Genomic DNA, 22247 nt, shown 5'->3' with positions numbered 1-22247 from the left:
AGAAAAGGGGTAGAATGTTATATATAAATTAAGTTCGGGGGGGTAATAGGACCTTAGTAAAGGTTAGGTGTGTCTCTGGGATTTCGGGCATAGGCTGGGGGGGTACTTATGCATTTTCCCTTTATTTAAAATATGTCCTTTTAGAGTGTGTTGGTATGAAGGAATATATTCAAGACATCACATTGAAAAATCGCATAACTTTATGTTTCTTTTATAAATGAATGTTTGTGATTACAATCTTTCAAATTCACATAAATTATAAAGACTCTAGTACTAATTAATTAATATAATTCTTTCACTGTTTCACATGATACATACAATCTCTTCATGATGAGTATAGTTGTCAAAAAAAGGTCGGCCCAACCCCCATCCGACCCAAGCCTCGCGGGGCGAGAAATTTGAAGGGCTAGGGAAGACCGACCATTCATTTAGAAGGGCTTGAAAATGCTCAACCCAACCCTAGAAGGGTCGAGGGTTGGGGTGGGCTAGTCTTTTTTTGTTCAAACTTAAAATTCTATAACATCAAGAAAATGAGAAGATTTTCAATTCAAACATGACAAACAATGTTGTTGTTTCAATAACACTAGCAAAAAATCTAGTGTGATTAACATGTATCTCGCATACCAGATACGCGAGTGAGATAAGAGAGTGACAAGCAAGATGGGAGGGAGGTGAGGGCGCGAGATTTGTCTATGTATCCTAGATACATGCAAATCCACTTGGATAGAGTGTATCTAAAACAATTTAATCTAATTTTGAGTCCATATATTCTGCGATACATATATCTTGACTTACAAAAATTTGGTAAGATTCATATTATTACGACATAACGTTCATTTAGGTAACTAGCTTATATACTAATGAGATCGTTGTAAGTTACCCTTAAATAAAAAGTTTTGACCCATGGGCCAACCCCGGCCCGGCCCCGATCAAACCTCAAGGGCCAAGAGTTTATATGGGCTGCGCTTATAAACCCTAGTTTTAAAATGGGCTTGAAAAATTATATCCCAACCATACCCCAATAATGGGTTGGGTTGGGTCAGCCCCATGCGTTAATCCCATGGGGCTAAGTGTTTTTTTTTGTTGTATTTTTTGCAAAATTTAAAATGAGAAGTCTTTTTTACAAAATACAAAATATAAACTTATGAGTCAATTACATATATATATATATAATAATAATAATAATAATAATAATAATGAAAAATCACGATTTGGAATCTCATAATTTTAAATCATGATCCCAATCGCATGTCCAAATATTGATTTAAAATGATGATTTCATATCACAAGTCCAAACGTAAGCTAGGATTACAAGCCAACCCAACCTTAAAGGTAAGGTTTATAAAGCAGTGGTTCAAACCAACTAAATTGTATGAGACAAAATGTTGTTCGGTCAAAAACCGTTCAACAAATGAAAATAGCAAACAAGAGGATGTTGAGATGGATGTGTGGGATACTACGAGAAATGAGATCACAAACGAAAGTATATGAGATAAGGTAAGAGTGAACTTCACAATGGACAAGATGAGAGATGTAAAATTGAGATGATTCAAATATGTGAAGAGAAGATGCACAAATATCCTAGTTAAGAGGGTAATAGGTTAATTACAATAGATGTAAGGAGAGTGGATATAGGTAGACCCGAGAAAAATTAGGAAAATGTGGCACACATACCATTTCATATTCAATTATCGCGATAATTTTAAATTTTATGTAGAATCAAAAAACATTTTAAATTTTCAACTTTAGAACCTAAATAGAATTGCCACATTCGGATCCATGATCGTATCTTACTAACCCATAGTGAAAGACACTTATATTCATAAAAAAACTTTAAGGTTAATATATTATCTATTAATGGTCCGTTCGGCGACATTCAATAAAATTGGAACGATACAGAGAAAATTAGCCCCTACGCAAGAATGACACATACAAATCGAGAAATGGATCCCTACGCAAGGATGACATACACAAATAAAAAAATGATCCAATTTATTTTCTTATCTATTAATGCACACTCATAATATAATCCTTTCATATAATACACATAATTCATGTTTCATAATTTAATTTTACAGTTACACAGATATTTTACTTCTATAATATTATTTATCATACAAAATCAATAACTAAACTATCCTCCAAGATTGCATTATTATTCTTACAAAATACAAGTTAATAAGAAAAAAATAAAGAGAAAAAAAAATCCAAAGATATGACCCAAAATTAGTTCTATTTTGTATTATACTAGTCCTTTTTCCCCCAATTAGGACTGTGCTTCCGCCCAGACTGGTTTCCACATCCGTCTTCACCCTCGCAGAACCACGGGTCTGTTAGGGTTTACCCCTGAAATTGAGGTAAAGCTTACCTTCTCCTCTTTCTTTTTGCGTTCATAAAAACAGTTGCCATTGATTATCTTTAATTTTCATTTCTACCGTTTAGGTTTCTCTTTAATTGTTACAGAAACAGCAAACCTGAGGTGGATATACTTCCTTTTTGGGCTTCTCCGTCTTATCTTAGTCAGGTACATTTTTGTTTGACAAAAGTTAAAAGGAGGAGAATGATTTTTACTGTTACTTGAGAAAAATGATGATTTGACTGTTTTTATAGTATATTGATACTTTATTTGAGATGATTTAAATGGAGTGACATAGTAGGATTCATATAGCTCTTTCTTGGTATTGAGGCGTAGTTTCTTGTTCACTTGTTTGCGGTATTGAAATTACCAAAGCTCATTATATCCTAAATGGGAAGTGCAACAAACTACTTAGGAGTCGTTTGGTGTGAGACATAAGGTATAATAATCTCAAGGATAAAATGCAGAACTATTTTCCTGCATTTGGTTGGAGGATTATGCAGTCCTTTAGATTATTTATCCCACGATTTATACCTTAGTTATAGTATAAGTTATCCCATATACATGAAAGAATAACTTATCCAAGATAATTTATCATCCTGGGATAATTTGTTCCCAATCAAATTGCCCCTTAGAGTTTTCTGAAAGCAATCAAAAACACCCAAGGGTGTGTTCTGGTGGAAAATGAAGTGGGTGGAGAATCATGAGGGGGCTAAGGTTCAAATCTCAACTGAAGACAAAAAATGCCAGGCGATTTTTCCTATATGTTTGATTCACCATGGGTAGAGTGGCCCGGTTTCTTGTGTTAGCAAGGAATAGCAGGTACCCAGTGTAATAGTTGAGGTGCGTGCAACGTGATCTTGACATCACCATCATAAAAAAAAAGGAAAAAAACTAAAGAAAGCAACAACAAATTTGGTTACGCGAACAAGTTGGAATCCAGAAAAATAAAGTTCAAAAAACTAAAGAGAAGTCTTGTTAAGCATGTAGGATAAACATTCTTCATTCTTCAGTCCTCCACTTTTGGGATTTTACTTTTCCTCGTGTTTGGAGCTGCATTTAACCTATCTGTGTGGCAACTTTGGTGGTTTGCCATAGTAATCACCTAAGCGATTTTGTACTCCCATAAGAGTTGGTCATGGAATATAGTTGCATAGTGTTGCTGAGTGATTGACAGGCCCTGGGCTGATACTGACTTTTCAGCTTGATTTTTAATCAAGTATATGTCTTCTCTTAATTCACCAGTAAGTAATAGTGAAACATAAAGAAGATGCTCCCTTATACAATAGTTATACAAGTTAAAAATTGGACCCATACATTTCAAAAAAAAAAGAGAAGAAAGATACCGGGGTCCAGCCTATCCTGCGATGTCCGAAGCCAATACCTTCTAATCATGCTACTCCTGACGAATTAACTATGTAGGTTGAATACTTTTTTCTGACAGATGAATTTGTTGGGTTATTTGATTAAATGTGATGTGTTACTCAGAGACCAGATAAAATTCTTAAATATTTGGCCAGTCCCTATGATTGCTTGGTTTCCTGATTGTTGATTTTTGGAACCTGCTCTCTTTGATAAAATTCTTCATAAAATCGATTTCCTAATTCATATTTTTCATGTCAATCTGGTATTTGTCTGTTACCATTATCAAAAAAATGTTTATCTTGTATTTGCAGGGATGGGTGATGATGCTTTTGATGGCCCGCAATTGGCAGAAAAGTTGTCCAAGCTTAACAGTTCACAACAAAGCATAGAATGTATCCTTTTTGTTTGTGAAGATTATACTTCATGCATATATTACCTGGTTATATTTTGGGACAAAATTCATGTGTGACTAATTTGGGATCTGACTTGGTAGCAGGCGATTGCCTTTCTATTTCCATTGTTTATCTTTTAGTGGCATTGTTGTTAGCACTTAACTCCTAAAATCAATGTTCAAGTCCCAGCGGAGATAAAAAATACTAGGTGATTCTTTGCATCTATCCTAGCTTTGGTGGATAGAGTTATTTGGTACCTGTTGCTGGTGGGAGGTGGCAGGTATCCCATGGAATTAGTTGAGGTCCCATGGAATTAGTTGAGGTGTGAAAGTCACGGTCATTAAAAATAAAAAATAAAAATTCCTTAAATCAATGTTCTCCTTGACTTAACTACTTGAGCTATTATATCAACTATTTATTATTTTTCTTTAGTGCAAATAATTACATTTGTATCTGCTCTAATTAAGATAAATTTAGAGACCTTCCTCTTGTTAAAAATTACCCTTAGCTTGTGAGTTTTTTTTTTCTCTATTGTACATATGTAAACTCCATCTTAGTGGTACTTCACAAAGATAATATTTGGTACAAGTAAAAAGAGCTCTTGTTTCCTCTTGCCATATTGTATATAAAAAAGAGACAATTGATACATATATACTTCTCTTGTAAATTCTATGACTTATATCTTTTTCTTGAACGTAATACTTTCAAAAACACATCTTATTCTAAATGTAATTTGTTAATAGTGCTTAATTTTGGGTACTTGTTGCTGGTGGGAGGTGGCATGTATCCCGTGGAATTAGTCAAGGTGCACGAAAGTTGGGAACACCACGATCATTTTAAAATAAATAGTGCTTAATTTCCGCAATGAATGCTTTTTGGTATTTGGGTATGTTCTTTTTAAAAATTAATATTAGTTAAACTTTGTGGTTATAATAAAATCAACTATTTACAGTTGAAGACATTTCAAATAAATAAAAGTATGCTTCCGCTAACAGCTTAATCTTTTAGATAATATGGTTACACAACTTTAACATGGTATTAGGACAGGTAGAGATCCTGTTTCGAGTCTCATCACCATCCCTTTTCAAAAAAGAATTTCGACATACTTGATTGGTCGGGCTCGCATGTGAGTGGATGTGTTGAAGATATCCACTCTTCAATCAACAAGATCAACATGCCATTATTAGTGTTTTGATTTTCTCTTTTTTCATTTCAAATATGCTAAATGCTATACTATAATTTGAGGTGATTTTTTTTTTTTTGGATTGATAAACATTAACATTGTATTATATCTAGAACAATTCTTAGGTAGTAGTGAAACCATATTTACAAAAGGGACTCTAGAATGCTTCTATCTCTATCTATACTGAATCAAGTACATCAGTATTAGACATAGACTCATTAGAGTATAACTGGTTACACCAAAAACAGAGCAGTAAGATAAAGTTAAGCTTGATCTTCTGCATTTCATTTTCTACACCTTCATAGCATCTGGAGTTCCTCTCTTTCCACACTCTCCACCAGATGCATGCTAGGATGAGTTTTTTCTTTTTGATGAAGTAATTAGTTCTATTGCAAGCATCAAGTAGATGCATAATAGTTACAAAAGCTTAGTTGCAAAACATCAGCTCTCCTTTACATTGTTAGTTAAGAGTCAGGGAGCTGACAAAGTTCAAAAATGAATCAGGGGAATCTTGAGGGGATAAATAAACCCAACTATACAAAAACATGAGGCAATTAGCTTTTAAAGTTTGGTAGGTAGTTCATATTCCATCAAAGCATCTTCTATTCCTTTCATTTCAGATACTCCAAAAAATGGCTGCAGGTATCATCTTCCAGATTTTTTTTTTTGATGATAAGGCAAACTCGTAGCCGCTACCTTTTGGGTGCGCACAAGGTAAAAACCCCGTTGCTATGCAATAGCTCGCAAACCACACAGGAGAGGTAACCCGCACTAGGCAAGCTTGGTGCGACGAGCTCGACCCAGAAGGCAAACCCCTTGCTTTCACTGGCAAGGGGTTTCGAACTTGAGACCTCCAACATTCTCTTGATGGTGCTATCAACTTTCTAGCAACTCCAGCTAATCAAAACATCCCTGATATTCTGAGGCATGACACATTTGAGGCCAAAAGGAGCTAAAAACATACTCCATAAGTCTGCTGCTATTTGACATTGTAGAAATAGGTGGTTGTGTGTTTCTGCTTCCTTCATGCACATATAACATCTGGTAGCCATCTGAACCTTCATGCATGCTAGGATGAGTTTCCACCTACACCTATTTTTAGCTATTACTCCTACTTCATCCCAGCTTCTTAGAACTTCAGAAACCATGCCTAGCATGACCCATGTTAGGCTTTTAAGGTGAGCATACAAACCCTATAATTGATCATATGCCATCATCTGCGATATTAAATAAGACTCCTTTTCATGCCTTATCCTAACAAACTTCCTTTTGGAAGTTGCTGAGAGTGCCTGCTTTGTTTATGACATGACACTGCGATTAGGTTGGTCAATGTTCTGGTTTTACTGACTTCACTAGTCTGAGCACGTTCTACATTTTTCATCATCGTTGTCTTGAAATTAATGTGTGAATGCACCATAAAGAGATTTTCTTGATGATTGATTGTTGACAGCTAGCAGTAGGGGCTCTTGTCTAATATAGCATGAGAAGGTAAGTGTTTATTTTCCTACTTTGAAGTAGTAGAAAATGGTCCTACTTTCCCAATTTTCTTGCAATGTTCTGCTATTCTGGTCATGTTGTGACTCGAGAAAGGCAATCTAGGTGTATTCATTTTTCTTGTCTTATGTCCAGTAGCATCGGCCATTTACCCTACTTCTCTCCTGATTTGATCAAGTGGTCATGTTAGAGGTATAAACAATCATTGATAATTAAGTTATGAGATCCCACCAGTATTTGATCAAAAGTTGTAATCAAAAATATTTTTGTTCTCCTCTCAGTTCTCTTATTGTGATTTTTTAAAACTGGAGGACACGTGTCTCTATGTTTCGTTAAGTTATTGCAGAGTTCAATCTACTTAACCTTTTTATTTACTGATTAAGAGAAAATATAAAGATCATGCGAGAAGTATCAAGTGTTAATATTGATTGAGGGAATGAGTTTTTTTTGAAACTGGTAAGGTTGAATTCTTCAGCAGCTACCTCCAAAAAGGGATAATTACAGATTTCCTATCAAATCTATAATCTGGTCTAAATCATCTATACAAAGCTGTTTACACCAAAAAAGTAGAGATACTATACAATTCCATTTAACTTTGTGGATGGAATTGGATGTATCTTCAAAACATCTTCCATTTCTTTCATTCCAGACTGACCACCATACACATGATGGTATTAGCTTCCACCATCTCTTTTGACTCTTACTGCCTCCCCTCCTAATCCAGCTGCTCAACAGATCTGATGTATGTTCTGGCATTGTCCAGTTCATGCTTGTGATGTTGAGAAACAAGTTCCAAATTTGAGCAGTAAACTTACAATGCAGGAAGAGATGGTTAGATGGTTATTTGTTTCCCCTGTCAAGTTGCACAAAAAACACCTAGGAACCAGTTGTCTGCCTTTCTTTTGTAGAACTTCTTCTGTTAAACATGCTCTCTTTATCACTAACCAGGTGAAACACTTTACTTTTGTAGGAATGTCACTCTTCCAAAAGTAGTTCCAGTTATATTTTGGGGCCCCTGTCATCCCCATTAGTCCTCTTTTGTAGGCATTGTTGACTGAGAAGACTCCATCCTTGCTAGGTTTCCACAGGATCTTGTTTGTTGCTGTTGTAGTTATAATCATTCCAGCTAGTTTTTCCAGTAGCGCTGCCACCCTCTCCACCTCCCAGTCATTAAGTAGTCTTCTTAAAGATATGTCCCATCCCTGTTCTGTCCAACAATCACTCACTCTAGCATCAGGGTTCTCACAGATTAGAAACAAATCTGGAAAAAGTTCTCTAACAGAGGTTTAGTCTATCCAACCATCTTTCCAAAATTTAGTTTTGTTTCCATTACCCACCTTAATATACACATTTCCTTCCATTTGTGGTCATAGGTTCCTGATTGTCCTCCATACCCCCACCCTGATTGAGGGAATGAGTTGGTGTCTCCTTATATGGTCCTAAGCAATATTCTCTCATGAGCTAATTTTCTAAACTTGGTAGTAGAGACAAACTGGTTTCAATTCTTGGTTAGCCCAATATTGGGTCCCCATTCTATATTCACGCTTTAAATGTCCAGCTTTGGGCATGCAGGGAAATGTTAAGTTCTCCATGTTGATGGAGGAAATCTAAGATTGTCTCCTTAAATTGTTGCACAGTCCTCACCTCAACTAGCTTTTGTGGTTGAGTTATACCTGATGTTTATTTTCTGAACAAAATGGGCACACTTTTTCTTTTAACTTTATCTTCTGTTGTAAAACTAACCTAACTTCTATCTATTCGGGAAAGTGTTATTCAACGACTAACACAATGCAAAGGTACTGTAGTTGGAGAAAGTATCATTTCTTCCAGAATACCCTGGATGTTACTAGTGCATTCTGTTTTGGTACTTTTAGCTGAAACAATGTTCTTGTTGTCTTCAGGAAATTTTTGGTGTTATGCAGTGCTAATTTAGAGTGTTTGTTTCATTTTTGTTACAATTTCCTTTAACATATTATCAGCTTTATCACGATGGTGCATTTCATATCGTAAGAAAGCCAAGCAGATTGTTGAAACATGGGATAAATCATTCAGATCTGCACAGCGGGAGCAACGTGTTTCGTTTCTGTACTTAGCCAATGATATTATCCAAAATAGTCGGCGCAGGGGTAGTGAGTTTGTCAATGAGTTCTGGAAGGTCCTTCCTGCGTCTCTGAAGCAGGTTTATGAAACTGGTGATGAAAGTGGGAAGAAAGTGGCTTCTAGACTGGTAATCCCCTTTCTGCTTTCTGGTAGGTGTACTTGTATGTTGTTAAGTTGGGGCTAACTGACAAATGAGAAATCAACTTGTGCATCAGTTAGCCTGAAGCTAGGAAAATTGTGTGAAGCTTCTTTTTCTCCATATATATATATATATATATCTATATATCTATATATAATTGCATTGGAGGTGATAATTCCTTAGCTATGTAGTTGTCCTAGACATTGTTCCCTGTGATTCGACCCCAATGCATGCTGTGTATTATATTTGCAAATAACTCTTAAAGCATGGACCATATTTGTGGTCAGGGCTTTTCAAATTCTACCTTCATGTGTTCCCTTAGCAGCACACTTCTCGTTAAGTGTGGTCAACATAATATTTCTTAGCCCACAAAATCCCAAACTTCAGAATCCACCTCTCTTAAGTTTCCAAATACTGCTGGTCAACATAACATTTCTTGGTCAACATTTTTCTGCCACCTTGGATTTTGTGAAGCGCATTCCTCTGTTATTTATGATTTCAGTTCTACAACATCGAACCTTCACTTCTTGACGTCCTTTTCCATGATTTTTCACTTTTGTGTTCTATGTCATCATCCTAAAACAAAGCATCTTGCATGAGACTTTTTCTATCATTATCACCTAAAGACACTAAAAATCTGAGTAAAAGGCAATGATAAGTTGCTAAAATCTTTCACCTTGGGTGGCTCAGATAGTTTGGCTTGGGACTTCCATAATGAAGTCTCAAGTTCGAAACCCCTTTCCTGCGATAGCAAGGGGTTGGTCTTCTGGGTCAAGCTCGTCACATCTGGCTTGCTTAGTGCGGTTTACCTCTCTTGTGTAGTTTTGAACTCAAATATTGAGAACTTTCTCTTTCCTTTCATTGTACCTTAGACATGAGCCAGATAATTTTGAAAAGCACAACAAATTTTCTTAGAACTACTCTAATGTGCACGTGTTATCTTTGAAGCAGACATTATTTTTTTGATTTGCACCGGGTGTCCGAGTCTCTTTGAGCCCCGACTAATCCCGGGGGTGCACAGGCCCTCGGCAAGGAGTTTCCCGCAAGTGCACCACGGTTAATTCAGGTTTTACCCAGTCCGATGGCCCTCAGAAATTGTTTGCACCTAGTGGGTTTCGAACTTGAGACCTTGAAAGGGAGCAAACCCCAAGGCTCAAGTCAATTGCCAGCAGGCCAACCCCTGAGGGTTCTTTGAAGCAGACATTATCAACTAATTACACTTAATTATTTATTCTTAGTGATTGTTTTTCTTATTTACTCTTTCTTTTCTTTTTCTCTCTTGTTCTTCCTGGCCCACATATTCTTAAAAGACCACACAAAACCCACCTTCTCCTCACTGCCACACCACTACCACTACCATTACAACTTCCGAAACTTCCACTACATCTACCATTCTATCGCGATCTCTAAAACCCTCACCATCTACACCAACTCTAGCTCGAAAACTTTCACCATGACCAGAACCACCCGTTTCATTTCATCACCTTCACCACCACTGGTCCTCTGGTGACATTCAAACAACTACAAACTTCACTCTCACGCCACAACCTCCCCACCACCTCTCTTGACGTCCAACACCAGATTTATTCCCACAACCACCGATCCTCCTTTCCCCTCCACCACCTTCCACGACCTCCTGACAACCACCAACACCATTCCACCAATCCTCCTTTCCCCTTTATCTTTAATTTGCTTGATGTGGATGACTGAACCTGGAAAGAAACCTCTAAGGCAATGGTATGTAGTTGATGCTACATGAATGGAGGCCATGATTTTAATATATAGTTAATAGTATCAAAATTTTCTACTGTGAAGACATGAATTTGGACCTATATTCTCATTTTTGACAAGAATATCTCTTGAAAATTTCTCAGTCCTTTCCCCAGCGTCCAATCTGTCTCAGAAGAGAAGACTAAGCTCAGACGGATTGCAGTCCGCTGAGGCCCCTCCTTAGTGACTTTGGTCAGGAATAGGATTTTATATTTTTCTTTCACTATGTAGCTAGAGCAATATTGCTACAAGCAGTGAGTGTAAAGTTTCTGCAACAGGCTTTACAAGCCTAAAGAACCACAAATAGTAATGTTTGGTCATATTATGCTACTTGTTTTTACTGTCAACTGTTGCATTGAATTCTGAGAAGTCCCTCATTCCCATTATTGTCAAGGGGCATCATTTTTTTCGGTGGACCTTGTTAAATTGCTGTTGATAGCAGAGAGAGTCAATTAGAGACATGCTTATAAGATTTCAAAGAGGCAGTGCATTTTCAATCTAATTCCAATCAGTTCATTCCAAAAATGTCTTGTAACGGTTGCTATTTGGGCCATGAGTCCTGCTGTCCTAGAAGAAAATCCACTGACATTCTCTTCAAACTTCACTAGAATTCTTGTAACATGTGGGAAAGCCACTACTTAGAATGCTTCTCGTACTCTACTACAATGCTTGGATATGCCCTTCTTTCGCACATCTTTGATCCTCTTAAAGGTTTGTCTAGAACCTGGACCTCATGGCAATGGAAGGCACACCTCATTGTCTTGGCGCTTGAATTGATGCTCACCCCTAAGGGATGAAGCACTTGACATGCCATCTTTGTTTATCAAGACAAACTGCTTAATTTTGGCATTTACTTAGAAGTTAGAAACTTCTTCACAATGTCTCTCTATAGCTTTGGTGTAATTTTTAAGTTTACTGTCCTCTGAAGCCCATATAACTTTTTTACTTCTCCCTTCTCTTTCTGATTTGGTTTGTTCTTTTTTTGGGTAATGTCAGGTTGATATATGGGAAGAGAGAAAAGTATTTGGATCCAGGGGTCAGAATCTTAAAGATGAAGTGTTGGGCAAGAGTCCTGCTCCTTCAGTAAGCAACGGGAAGAGCTCAAATCCTATCAAAGTTGTGAAGAAGGATGCTCACTCAGTAAGGATTGTGAGTATCAGATTAAACTCTTCTGTTCAAAAATCACGCTGGGTTTATTATCATGGTTATGCACAGGTAATCTGAATGTTTTGTTAATTTTAACATCAGAAAATGGCTGTTGGCTGTACTCCAGAAAAAATTGTAACAGCATTCCAACTAGTTCATGATGAAAATGTGAATGAGGAAGATGCTTTGAACAAGTGTAAACATTCTGTTTTTCGCGTTGGGGAAATGGAGAATGATATTGAAAACCGTTCTTCCCAAGGTAAAAGAGTAATTGGCTGTTGGAATATTGTAAAGTGAAAAATATGTTAATCTTTTCTGTCTCTTAAATTGATGTTGCATATACATTTTGTGTCATTGTTCAGTTATAGTGGAGATCGCTTGCATTCTTGGCACTAGATCATTGTTGCTGTAAGGAGTATCTGCTATGTATGCCAAGTATATGACTATTCATGCTTTGATAGAGCTTTATGGTTAAAATATGATTTAGCACCGAAGAGTGTGACCTAATGGTCAATGAAGTGGAGAGCTACCCAGTCTTAGGTTCAAACCCAGTCTTTGGGGACATTTGATAAAATTGGAACAATACAGAGAAGATTAGCATGACTCCTTCTCAAGGATGACACACATAAATTGAGAAATGGTCCAAATATTTCTGGCTGGGGTCCTTGGTGGAAGTATTGGGGAGCTACCAACTGTATATCTGGGCATGCCTCTGGGTGATCAGAATAGGTCTATAGATATATGGAATGGGGTGGTAGAGAAGTGCGAGAAGAGGTTGGTGAACTGGAAAAGTCAATATCTCTCCTTAGGAGGAAGATTAACACTAATCAATAGTGTTTTGGACTCTATGCCTGCCTATATGATGTCCCTTTTCCCTATCCCTGATGGGGTCATTGAGAGATTGGATGTTCTAAGAAGAAATTCTCTGGGAAGGGAACAGTGAAACCAAGAAATTCCACTTGGTAAAATGGGATGCACTGATTGGGAGTAAACAAAAAGGGGGTATGGGGGTCAGGAACTTAAAAACTCAGAACCAATGTCTTATGATGAAATGACTCTGGAGATTTGCTTCTAGTGAGTTTGCTCTCTGGAAAGAAGTAATCCAGCTGAAGTATGAAATGGCAGATCATTGGACCACCAGAATGGTCACTGAAACTTATGGGATCAACCTTTGGAGGTCCATTAGAAACCTGTGGCCAAAGCTTAGAGAAAATTCCAGCATAAGAACAGAAGATGACAGGAAGGTACTTTTCTGGGAAGACAAATGGTTAGATCAAGCCCCCCTAAGGGACACCTTCAATGATATTTACACCCTAAACCAACAACAAAGGGTCACCGTGGCCGAAGTTTGGTCAAATCAGGGATGGAATTTGAGCTTTAGAAGACCTTTTAATGACTGGGAGATTTTGAGGTTAGTTGAGTTCTACAGCAAATTGGAGCAATTCAAAGGAACTTCAACTGACCAAGATAGATTGGAGTGGAAGGGCCACAGTCAAAGTAGTTTCAGTGTGAAAGGGGCCTATAAAAAATTTAACCCTTATGATAATCAGATTGAGGACAGGCCTTGGAAGCTTATATGGAAAGTCAAAATTCCTTATAAAGTTTCTTGCTTCACTTGGCTTGTGGCCAAACAAGCTGTTTTAACCCAAGAAAACCTCATGAAAAGGGGGATACATCTAAGTCCTAGGTGTTTTTTCTATGAAGAAAAGGCTGAGACTGTAACCCACCTTTTTATACACTGCAGGATTACCCTTCAACTATGGTAAATGTTTCTAAGTAAGAAGGGCCTGAACTGGGTAATGCCAAGGAAAGTAGATCAGACTTTGAAGATCTGGAGCAGTTATGCTAACCTGTCAGACCATAAGGATAGGTGGAAAATTATACCAGTTTGCATCTGGTGGTGCTTGGACAGAAAGAAACCTCATTTGCCATCAGAACAAGAGCAACAATATCCAGAAGATGAAGATGAAGTGCTTAGTTTTGTTTATTTTTGGTGTAAGCAGGAGTATAGGGAAGATCTAGAATCAAGTATGGATGTCTTAGGATCATTGTAAATTTTTGTTAAAAGGGTTGAAGATCTTCTAGATACTCCTCCTCAATTGTAATTAGGAAACCTGTATCTTGTCGTGGCAAGTTTCTGTTTTTGTGGAAATAGAATACAAGTTGTTACCTTCTAAAAAAAAAAAAAATCCTAGCAAAGGAATAAATTCTAGATGATTTTTTCCCATGTGCCTAAGCCTTGGTAGGCAAAATTACTCGGTACCTGTGTTTGTGGGAGCCTGGGAGGTAGTGGATAATTGGTGCAATAGTTGAGTTACCTGCAAACTGGCCCAGACACCACCATCATTAAAAAAAGTTGATTTATCTTCCAACAATCTTGTCTCTTTATGAGTGATTTAGGAGCACTTGCCTAGAAGTTCATACCCAACAACTTTTTGCTCTTTGAAGTAATCAATACTTTCGATCAACTGCTGCAAGTTGTTATCTACCTTTCGGAGAATCACATTGCTAATTTTGGTTAGGTAGGAACACAGAGTCATCTCCCTTAATCTAGCATGTAGCAAGTGAATGAGACATCATAAGATCCGAGAAAGTTGTATCTTGAGCACTTCCACATTATAAATATGAAAATTGTGTTTGTCTAGTGCACATACCTTTGTATAATGGGGTTTTTTCAGCAAGTGACAACATGGAACTTTTAATCTACACTATTTATTATTAGGTTGTTAATATTTGGACAAGCGGGGGTTGCTCGGATGGTAAGCACTCTCCACTTCCAACCTTGAGTTTGTGAATTCGAGTCACCAAGGGAGCAAAAAGGTCGGAGCTCCTAGGGAGGGGTAAAAGAAAAAAAGGTTGTTAGTATTTAGGTATATATTAACTGATTAATCAATCTGAACATGTAAGCTATCAAAAACGTTCTCCCTCTTTAGTGATAGGTAGAATTTGTTTCATTGAAAAAGGAACTCCTCGGAAGTAAAAGTGATACAATCAAACCTCTATAACAACGTCATTTTATCCGGATATTTTTTGGTTGTTAAAGCGAAATGTAGTTACAGAGAACATATAATATAACATTACGTGAAAATTGGTTCCAAAAAAAAACTTGGCCGCTATAGTGAAATATTGTTATGGAGGATGACGGTTACAGATAGGTCTGATGGTAAAAGGAGAATATTCTTGCTAGCATGATAAACTTTAACGTAACCCTATAAGATATCAACTCATGATTCAAGGTCATCAAGATAGATGAATGCATCAGCCTCAGGGATTTGATTCAAAGATTAGTGTGAGATGTGAGGCAGGCACATGTCACGAGTTAAAATCCTGCTGGGAAACCAAACTTGGTGTATAAGTGGAGTAAGGTAGAAGAATGAACTCATCATTATTCGAGTTTTGAAACTGGAAAAAAATAAATTCCTTGATTATAAAAAGCAAAGGATTAGGAGAGGCACCAAAGACCATTATCTTTCCAAGAGATGATCTTCAGTGGGTTTGCTTTACCCTTTCATATGTCATCTATTCTACCGTTGGAGCACAGCTGCATGTATGAAATTGTCTAGTACTCCCCAAGGGAGTGGCCTAATGGTCAATGAAGTGGCCTGTGAACCATGAGATCTCAGGTTCATATCCCAGTAGAGACAAAAAACATTAGGTTAACTTCTTCCCGTCTGACCTAGTCTTGGTGGACACAGGTACCTGGTATCTTTTCCTGGTGAGAGGTGATAGGTACCCCAACAAAGCTAAATTGCCGAATGGTTAAAGGATTGGAATTTGGATAACTATGACAGTCTAGAAAAAGACGACAAAATTAGTGGCTCAAGTTCTACAGATAGATAAGATACAAGAACTGAGAAATCTTACTGATGATGAATTGGTTAAACGAACAATTTTTAAAATGTGAGTTTGAACAGATGGCAAAATATGAAGAAATAGTATGGAGACATAGGTTCAGAGTTGTTAGCAAAAAAATTTATTAACTACAGCTGGATTTAAAGGTGGACTAATAGTGTTGCGAATAAACAAAAGCGGGTTGGCTTTGTAAGATTTATAGATGAATTTGAAGATGCCTTAAGAGTTTAAGGCCACAGGAAAGATTAGTCCTTGTTTTTGTTTATACTCGCATGGCGTAATCATAAACTCCATTGCTGCAGTATTTTCTCTTTCTTGCTATTACATATTGCTATTTTTGAACTAGTAGTTTTTCTTGAACTAAGTACTTGTTCCTTTTAAAACTTTTGATATTGTGTTTTCTGCTGACTCTTGCTCAGGAAATCTCCAGGGTTCTGAATTGATGGATAAATTGCTAGAACAGGAAAATATACTTCAACAATGCATCGGCCACTTTGAGAATGCTGAATCATTGAGAATTACCTTGATTTCTCTGCTGAAAGATGCACTTCAAGATCAAGTACAGTTTTTCATTTCCATCCCTCCCCCCTGCCCAAAAAAAGCAAGAAAAAGAATCTAACACCCTCCCGTACCTCCTATCACCAGGATTAATCTTAATTCTTTTTAGACCTTCTATTGTTTACCTTATATTTGATACTGTCTATATAGCAGAGAAGAATTATGCAAAAATTACATGACTGTTTCACATCCTCCTATTGGTCACTAACAATGTTCAATGCCTTTATTTTCCTATTTTCGCATTTCCATCTTAACACTCATGTCAACCCAAACGATTGTTGCTTTTTCAGGAATCTAAGCTAGAGCTTTTACGCAGTGGGATGCAGGTACACTCAATCCAAATCTTTTATTGCACATATCTCCTTATATTTTATCTTCGACTCCACCTGTGGGATTACACTTGGTATGTTGTTGTATCTCCTTATATTTTATCCACTCACGAGAAAAAGGGAACAGAAAAATCATGAAGAGGTTCGCAAAAAACCCACAGGTGCACGGAGAATTGATGTGTGTGGATCCCTCTTTGCATTTACTGAATTAATTGCATGATCGGTTGCCGGAATTATTGAACATTTAATATACTCAAGTGTTGAGCAAATTGGTTTGTTTGTTTCGAGTTGAAGAACAGTCAGATATAAAGCAGTTTTTGGACTCACCAATGATGAAATATATGAAATTTTTGAGGAAAGTTGAGTTGAGAAGAGGGAAGATGCGGTGACTTGTTTATTATTCTTTTCTACCAGCCAAATGGATGTATTGTACGTTTTAGATTCTTATTTAGTGTCCATGGTTTTCCTCTAGATATTATAGGTTTCCCAATTCTTATTTGCATATCAGAATTCCTGCTGTTTGCAGAACAATCTGAGGAAGGCAGTTTTGTGTGTTTAAGAGTCTAAATGGACTTTAATAATTTGTAGCTACTATGAATAGGTAATAGTCTTGTTTACTTTTTGTTTTTCTTTTACCAGTGAGGAGGAGCGAGAGGTTGGTTATAGTAGGTATGAGGAAAGGTAGAGGTAGGCCAAAGAAAAGACATGGCCATGACACAGCTTCTCCTTATATGGTTTCTCTTGTAATTGCATGCCATCAACATATATGCCTAACAACAGAGTCGCATCCCATCAACATATATGCCTAACAACAGAGTCTCTCCAAAATTTTTACCCATTCAACCCTATCCAGGATTCCAATTCAATCTCAACCAATGTTTTCAAAAGTGAGCTTCATCACGTAAAGTAATTGAATGGTAATGGAAGAGTTACTAAAGTAACAGTTAACATAAGTTTGATGGATAATATTATTAACTAATTATATGAAATATTTTTGAAATGGTATATGGTATTAAATATTTTAAAAGTTCCAACATGAATGTTATACAAATGTGCATTGTAAGGAAGGGAGAGTACTCTAGTTAAGCTAGAGGAATCTCAACATTAGATTCCACATAATATAAATCAATATTTGGTTGAATGAGTTAGGAAAATAATCTCCATAAAAGTAATGCAGTGTTTGATTGGCCGTGTAAGAAGTATCACTGCATAACATTATGCAATGCTTGTTTGAAAATATTAAGTAATAGTCGCATTAAGGTGTAGTAGAATCCATGTACTATTTTATGTTTGATAGAATGTGGAGTAAGAATACAACGGTCACTGTATGAGCTTTGGATTATTATAGGGCATTAGATGCTAAAATTAGTGGCTTAAGTTGCAATCAGTGTTATGAGTACATTCACGTATATTAAGCAACTGGTTGTATTGTCTTTAAATTATGCTCTTCATTTGGCAATATGTGTGCTTCACTTCTCACTTTTTGCTTAAAGCCCTACAAGTCTTGTATTTGTGCTATTCGGTTTTAAAAACATTGCTCCTGAACAAAACAGCTGTTTACCCTTTTTGTCTAATTTGTCATTTTGTGTGACTCGATGTGGACAACTATTTGGAAACGGATAACTTTGTTATCCAATTTGTCGTTATGTGTGACTAGATGTAGACAGCAATTTGCAAGATGACTTTTTCAGGGTATGTGCGTCCCATGGCTCGGTCTAGTGGTAAGACAGCAGTGTGTGATGTATGGTTTAGGCTTACATCACGGGTTTGATCCCTGCCTCTGACAGGAACTTGGTGTTTAAGGCGAGAAAAGTGGAGGGGCTGGACCATTTTCCACTGGATTTCGGACTGTGTGCGATTGACCTTTGGGATTTTCTCGGTTATCAAAAAAACTTAAGGAATGTCTTGATGAGAGGACTAAGATTCCTCCAACCTTGTTTTGGTGGAACACTTACCAGCATGTCCCTTTAATGTTGTAACTCAAAATTTCCGCCTTAGGTGTTCTGCCATCTCCAGTATAGTTCTTGGTCAAATAAAGGGGTTGAAGATTTTGTTCTTTCCCAAGTATTTTCCCCCTTTAATTTAGGTCCCCATTTATGCTTTAAAAAGTTGGTATGTCCCCCTAAGAATAGTGCCAAGAGCAGCAACAGCAGCATACAGCGGCAGATTTTTCTCAACGGAAGAATGGAATCTGTAACCAAGCATGCAATTGTGATTAGAATCATGGGTCATACTGGATCCAGGGGGGAGGTGACTCAGGTAAGAGTCAAGTTTCTTGATGACCAGAACAGGTTTATCATGAGAAATGTCAAGGGACCAGTCATAGAGGATGATATTCTCATACTGTTGGAGTCTGAGAGAGGGGCCAGGAGATTCGCTGAGCCCATAAATTAGATTGCCATATTGAAAAAAAAAAGAAGAGTGCCGAGAGGAATCAAAAGCAATGCCCTGTTCTGATGCCATGTCATGACCGGTGTTTATTCTGTCCACTACCTCATAAATATCATCAGATAAAACAATCATGTTTGTAGAGGTGAAAATCTGTTAAATTAAATTGTGAAAATTACACCGGGTATGTTGTTTTAGAGGGTAAGGTCTGCGTACACACCACCCTCCCTAGAACCTACTTGTGGGGTTACACTGGGTATGTTGTTTAGCCTGCTCAATGCTTAATGATACATCAGGTTGATTCACTCAACCTATTATTCATTGTATGTTCGAAGCTTCAGTAGTTTGCATATGCCCAAATGCTAGCATGGGCATAGCAGACCAGGCCGATTCCCTTGAACTATTTTCATTGAATGTAGCCTGTTCATGCTAATGACATGCTTTTGAATGCTTGGCATTGGTGTTGAGCCCCTTTGGTGTGCATGCACTCTTAGGAGTCGTTTGGTGTGAGGTATAAGATATAATAATTCCAGGATTAAATGTAGGATTATTTTATCCCATGGTTGGAGGTATTAGGTAGTCTTTGAATTATTTATCCCACCATTTTTGCCGTAGTGATGTCCTGGGATTAATTATCTCGGGATAACTTGTTCCCAACCAAACAACCCCTTAGGGGTCGTTTGGTAGAGTGTATAAAAATAATACCCAATAGTGTATTAGTAATGCATGTATTAGTTATACTTGTATTAGTCATGCATAGATTATTTTTTATGCATTGTTTGGTTTGGTGTATTAAAAATAGTATGCATTGTATAAAAATATTTATTTACAAAAGTATCTTTCACAATTATGGTGGAAATTATGGTAGAAAAGATGTAAAAGTACTTTTGAGGGGTAATTGAGTCTTTAACTATATTAATGCATGCATTAAATCCTTTGCATTATTAATACCATGGATTTCTAGGTATTAGTAATACACTCCTCAATACACAATAGAGTGTATAACTAATGCAAGCATTTGTTATACATAGCATGAAAAAATGCACCAAACAAGGGATTACTAATACATATAATTAATGCATGCATTATTTTTGCTAATACACTCTACCAAACGACCCCTTAGTCTTTTGTGGAATTCCAAGAAACCACAGCATGATTGTGTATCATTTTCTTCCACATTTGATAGGGGCATGTCTCTCTTCCTTGATGTGTAAGCTGCACACTTTTGAGTTCTCAAGTTTGAAGATTTTGGGTTTCTCAAGAACACCAGAGATGCACAACATGTGTGCCTTGTCTAACGAGCAACACCTTTTGATTCTTAATCGACATAGGTTTCAGTCAGCCAGTTTGATTTGTAGTAGTCTTAAGACTGCCATATCTCCATTTTCACCCTGAATTTTAATCCTCTGCAAAAATGTAATCATTGGATAGCTTTTATAAATGAGAACTGTTTATATGCGTCACTTTGTTCCTTGATTCTTAATAGATGTTTTTCTCTGCTGTCTGCAAAAATGTAATCATTGGATAGCTGGTTGACATGCAGGTTGCGTGTGGTCAGATTGAACTAGTAAAAAATGCAAGGAGGAGGCTGACATCTCCCAGTGTTGCTGCTCCACCAGTGAATACTGGTATCCTTCCAATTGAAGTCACCAGAACAACTGAACCAACCCCGCCTTCAGTGCAATTAATCAACATGCCAACTCTGCCTCCACCTCCCAATCCTGTGACTTCTTTCACAAATTCTAAAACTAATGAAGAGGAAAGCAAAAGGTCGGCAGCAGCAGCTGTTGCTGCAAAACTTGCTGCTTCAACATCTTCTGCTCAAATGTTAACCTCTGTTCTTTCATCCCTTGTTGCTGAAGAAGCTGCATCACTGAGCAGTGGATTGAAATCAACTGGCTTCACGTCTAGCTTGCCTTTTGCATCCCCAGAGAAACGGCTCAAGTTAGATAAGCCAATGACTTTTTCTGATATGAAAAGTTCTGAAAGGGGTAGCTCCACTTACTTTACTTCATCACAACAATTGATTACTAGCATTCCTCTTGCCCCATCCTCGGCCATGCAATCTGTGTCCCAGCCAAACCAGATACAAGCTCCGTTTCCACCTCCTCCCCCTCCCCCTCCATCATTACATCCAGCAAATTCCCCTGCAAGTCAGTTAGTTCAATCTACAGCTATGATGATGGGGGTGATGCCATATGGATATAGTGCTGGCCTTCAACAACCTCTATCTTCTCAAATTGCAATGGGACTGAGGCCTCCTCCACCACCCCAGCAAGCACAGCAGCAGCAGCAACTGCAGACTCAGCAGCCACAATCTCAGCAGCAGCCTGCCAACGGTGGATTTTACCGTCCTCCTGGTATTGGATTCTATGGACAGGCCCATCAGCAGACGGCGCCAGCAGCACCACGGCAGTAGATCCCTTTGGAATAGGGAGTGCATGTTACATTGTACATTAATAGTAAAAGTAGACTAGATCTAGTTACTGTTTTCGGCATCTTTTCATACTCTATTTGCACCCGACATCCGCTGGCAATACCCACCCCCTTGTTATCACCAAGGTACTCTCTTTTGATTTAGTGTCGGGTGCTTTGCATCCATTTAAGCGTACCTGTAACCTTATGTAGGTGCTGTAAAATTAACTGTAGATTGGGCCATGTACTTAATATCTTCAAAACCGGGAGCTGAAAGAAGCTACTAGGTGAAATGTTCACCTGTTTCGCGGTGTGGGCTCTCGTCTATTAGTTGCTTGAAATCATGCGTTTTTAATCTCTGTATTTCATGGATATATATTCTGCAAGCCAAACCAAAACCACATTAATTAAAGTTAAACATGGTTAGGCTTGAACATGTGTTGATTTTTTTGCATGATAACCATTTTGATCACTTATTTGCACTTGTATGAATTGCTTCATTCCGACCGACGACGGTTTTTTTAGTAGGAATTCATGATTTTTTCACTTTGTTTCAACGTGTGTACATGAACTCGAGAGAATATTTTACTGATTAGCATCTTTTTGCCCTAAATCTTTTATAACCATTCGAAATGACCTATGAACCATACTCATATCCACACCACCTTTTATTTTTAACATTTAGGAGTCGCAACACAAGAATCCAAAGATTTTCGTCCACCAGTAACATGAAGAAACGGTTATTTGAAGAGAAAATGTG

The 22247-nt window shown here is 37.5% G+C and overlaps 2 protein-coding genes, 1 non-coding gene and 1 pseudogene across 4 annotated transcripts in view; all 4 read left to right on the top strand.

Annotated features, from left to right (window-relative positions):
• The first annotated feature begins 1860 nt into the window (after positions 1 to 1860).
• Positions 1861 to 1997, top strand: LOC125846159 (U6 spliceosomal RNA; annotated as a pseudogene).
• Positions 1998 to 2209: 212 nt separating this feature from the next.
• Positions 2210 to 21800, top strand: LOC125844637 (uncharacterized). 2 transcript variants are annotated; one of them, XM_049523950.1, is made up of 9 exons: positions 2210 to 2357; positions 2464 to 2524; positions 4033 to 4113; positions 8770 to 9017; positions 11796 to 11948; positions 12048 to 12204; positions 16217 to 16356; positions 16646 to 16681; positions 20616 to 21800. In XM_049523950.1, exons 3-9 carry the CDS (start codon positions 4035 to 4037, stop codon positions 21489 to 21491), a joined length of 1689 nt encoding a protein of 562 aa, XP_049379907.1. In that variant the 5' UTR covers positions 2210 to 2357; positions 2464 to 2524; positions 4033 to 4034; the 3' UTR covers positions 21492 to 21800. The 2 variants fall into 2 exon arrangements, with proteins under 2 accessions (XP_049379907.1, XP_049379906.1); XM_049523949.1 differs by having other exon boundaries at positions 2227 to 2357; positions 2443 to 2524.
• On the top strand, positions 12497 to 12597 carry LOC125846154 (U6 spliceosomal RNA). Its single transcript, XR_007444316.1, has one exon. It is a non-coding gene; the product is annotated as a U6 spliceosomal RNA (small nuclear RNA).
• Positions 17475 to 22247, top strand: part of LOC125844654 (40S ribosomal protein S28-like) — a 122604-nt gene continuing 117831 nt past the window's right edge. Inside the window, exon 1 of the mRNA XM_049523971.1 lies at positions 17475 to 19634. Within this exon, the coding sequence (XP_049379928.1) occupies positions 18869 to 19078 (210 nt within the window). The 5' untranslated portion in view covers positions 17475 to 18868 and the 3' untranslated portion in view covers positions 19079 to 19634. The remainder of the gene's footprint in view (positions 19635 to 22247) is intronic.

The sequence above is a fragment of the Solanum stenotomum genome, chromosome 11 (assembly GCF_019186545.1).
Source record: "Solanum stenotomum isolate F172 chromosome 11, ASM1918654v1, whole genome shotgun sequence".
NCBI lineage: Eukaryota > Viridiplantae > Streptophyta > Magnoliopsida > Solanales > Solanaceae > Solanum > Solanum stenotomum.
The sequence above is the reverse complement of the archived record's forward strand: the minus strand, read 5'-3'. Positions and strand labels throughout refer to the sequence as shown.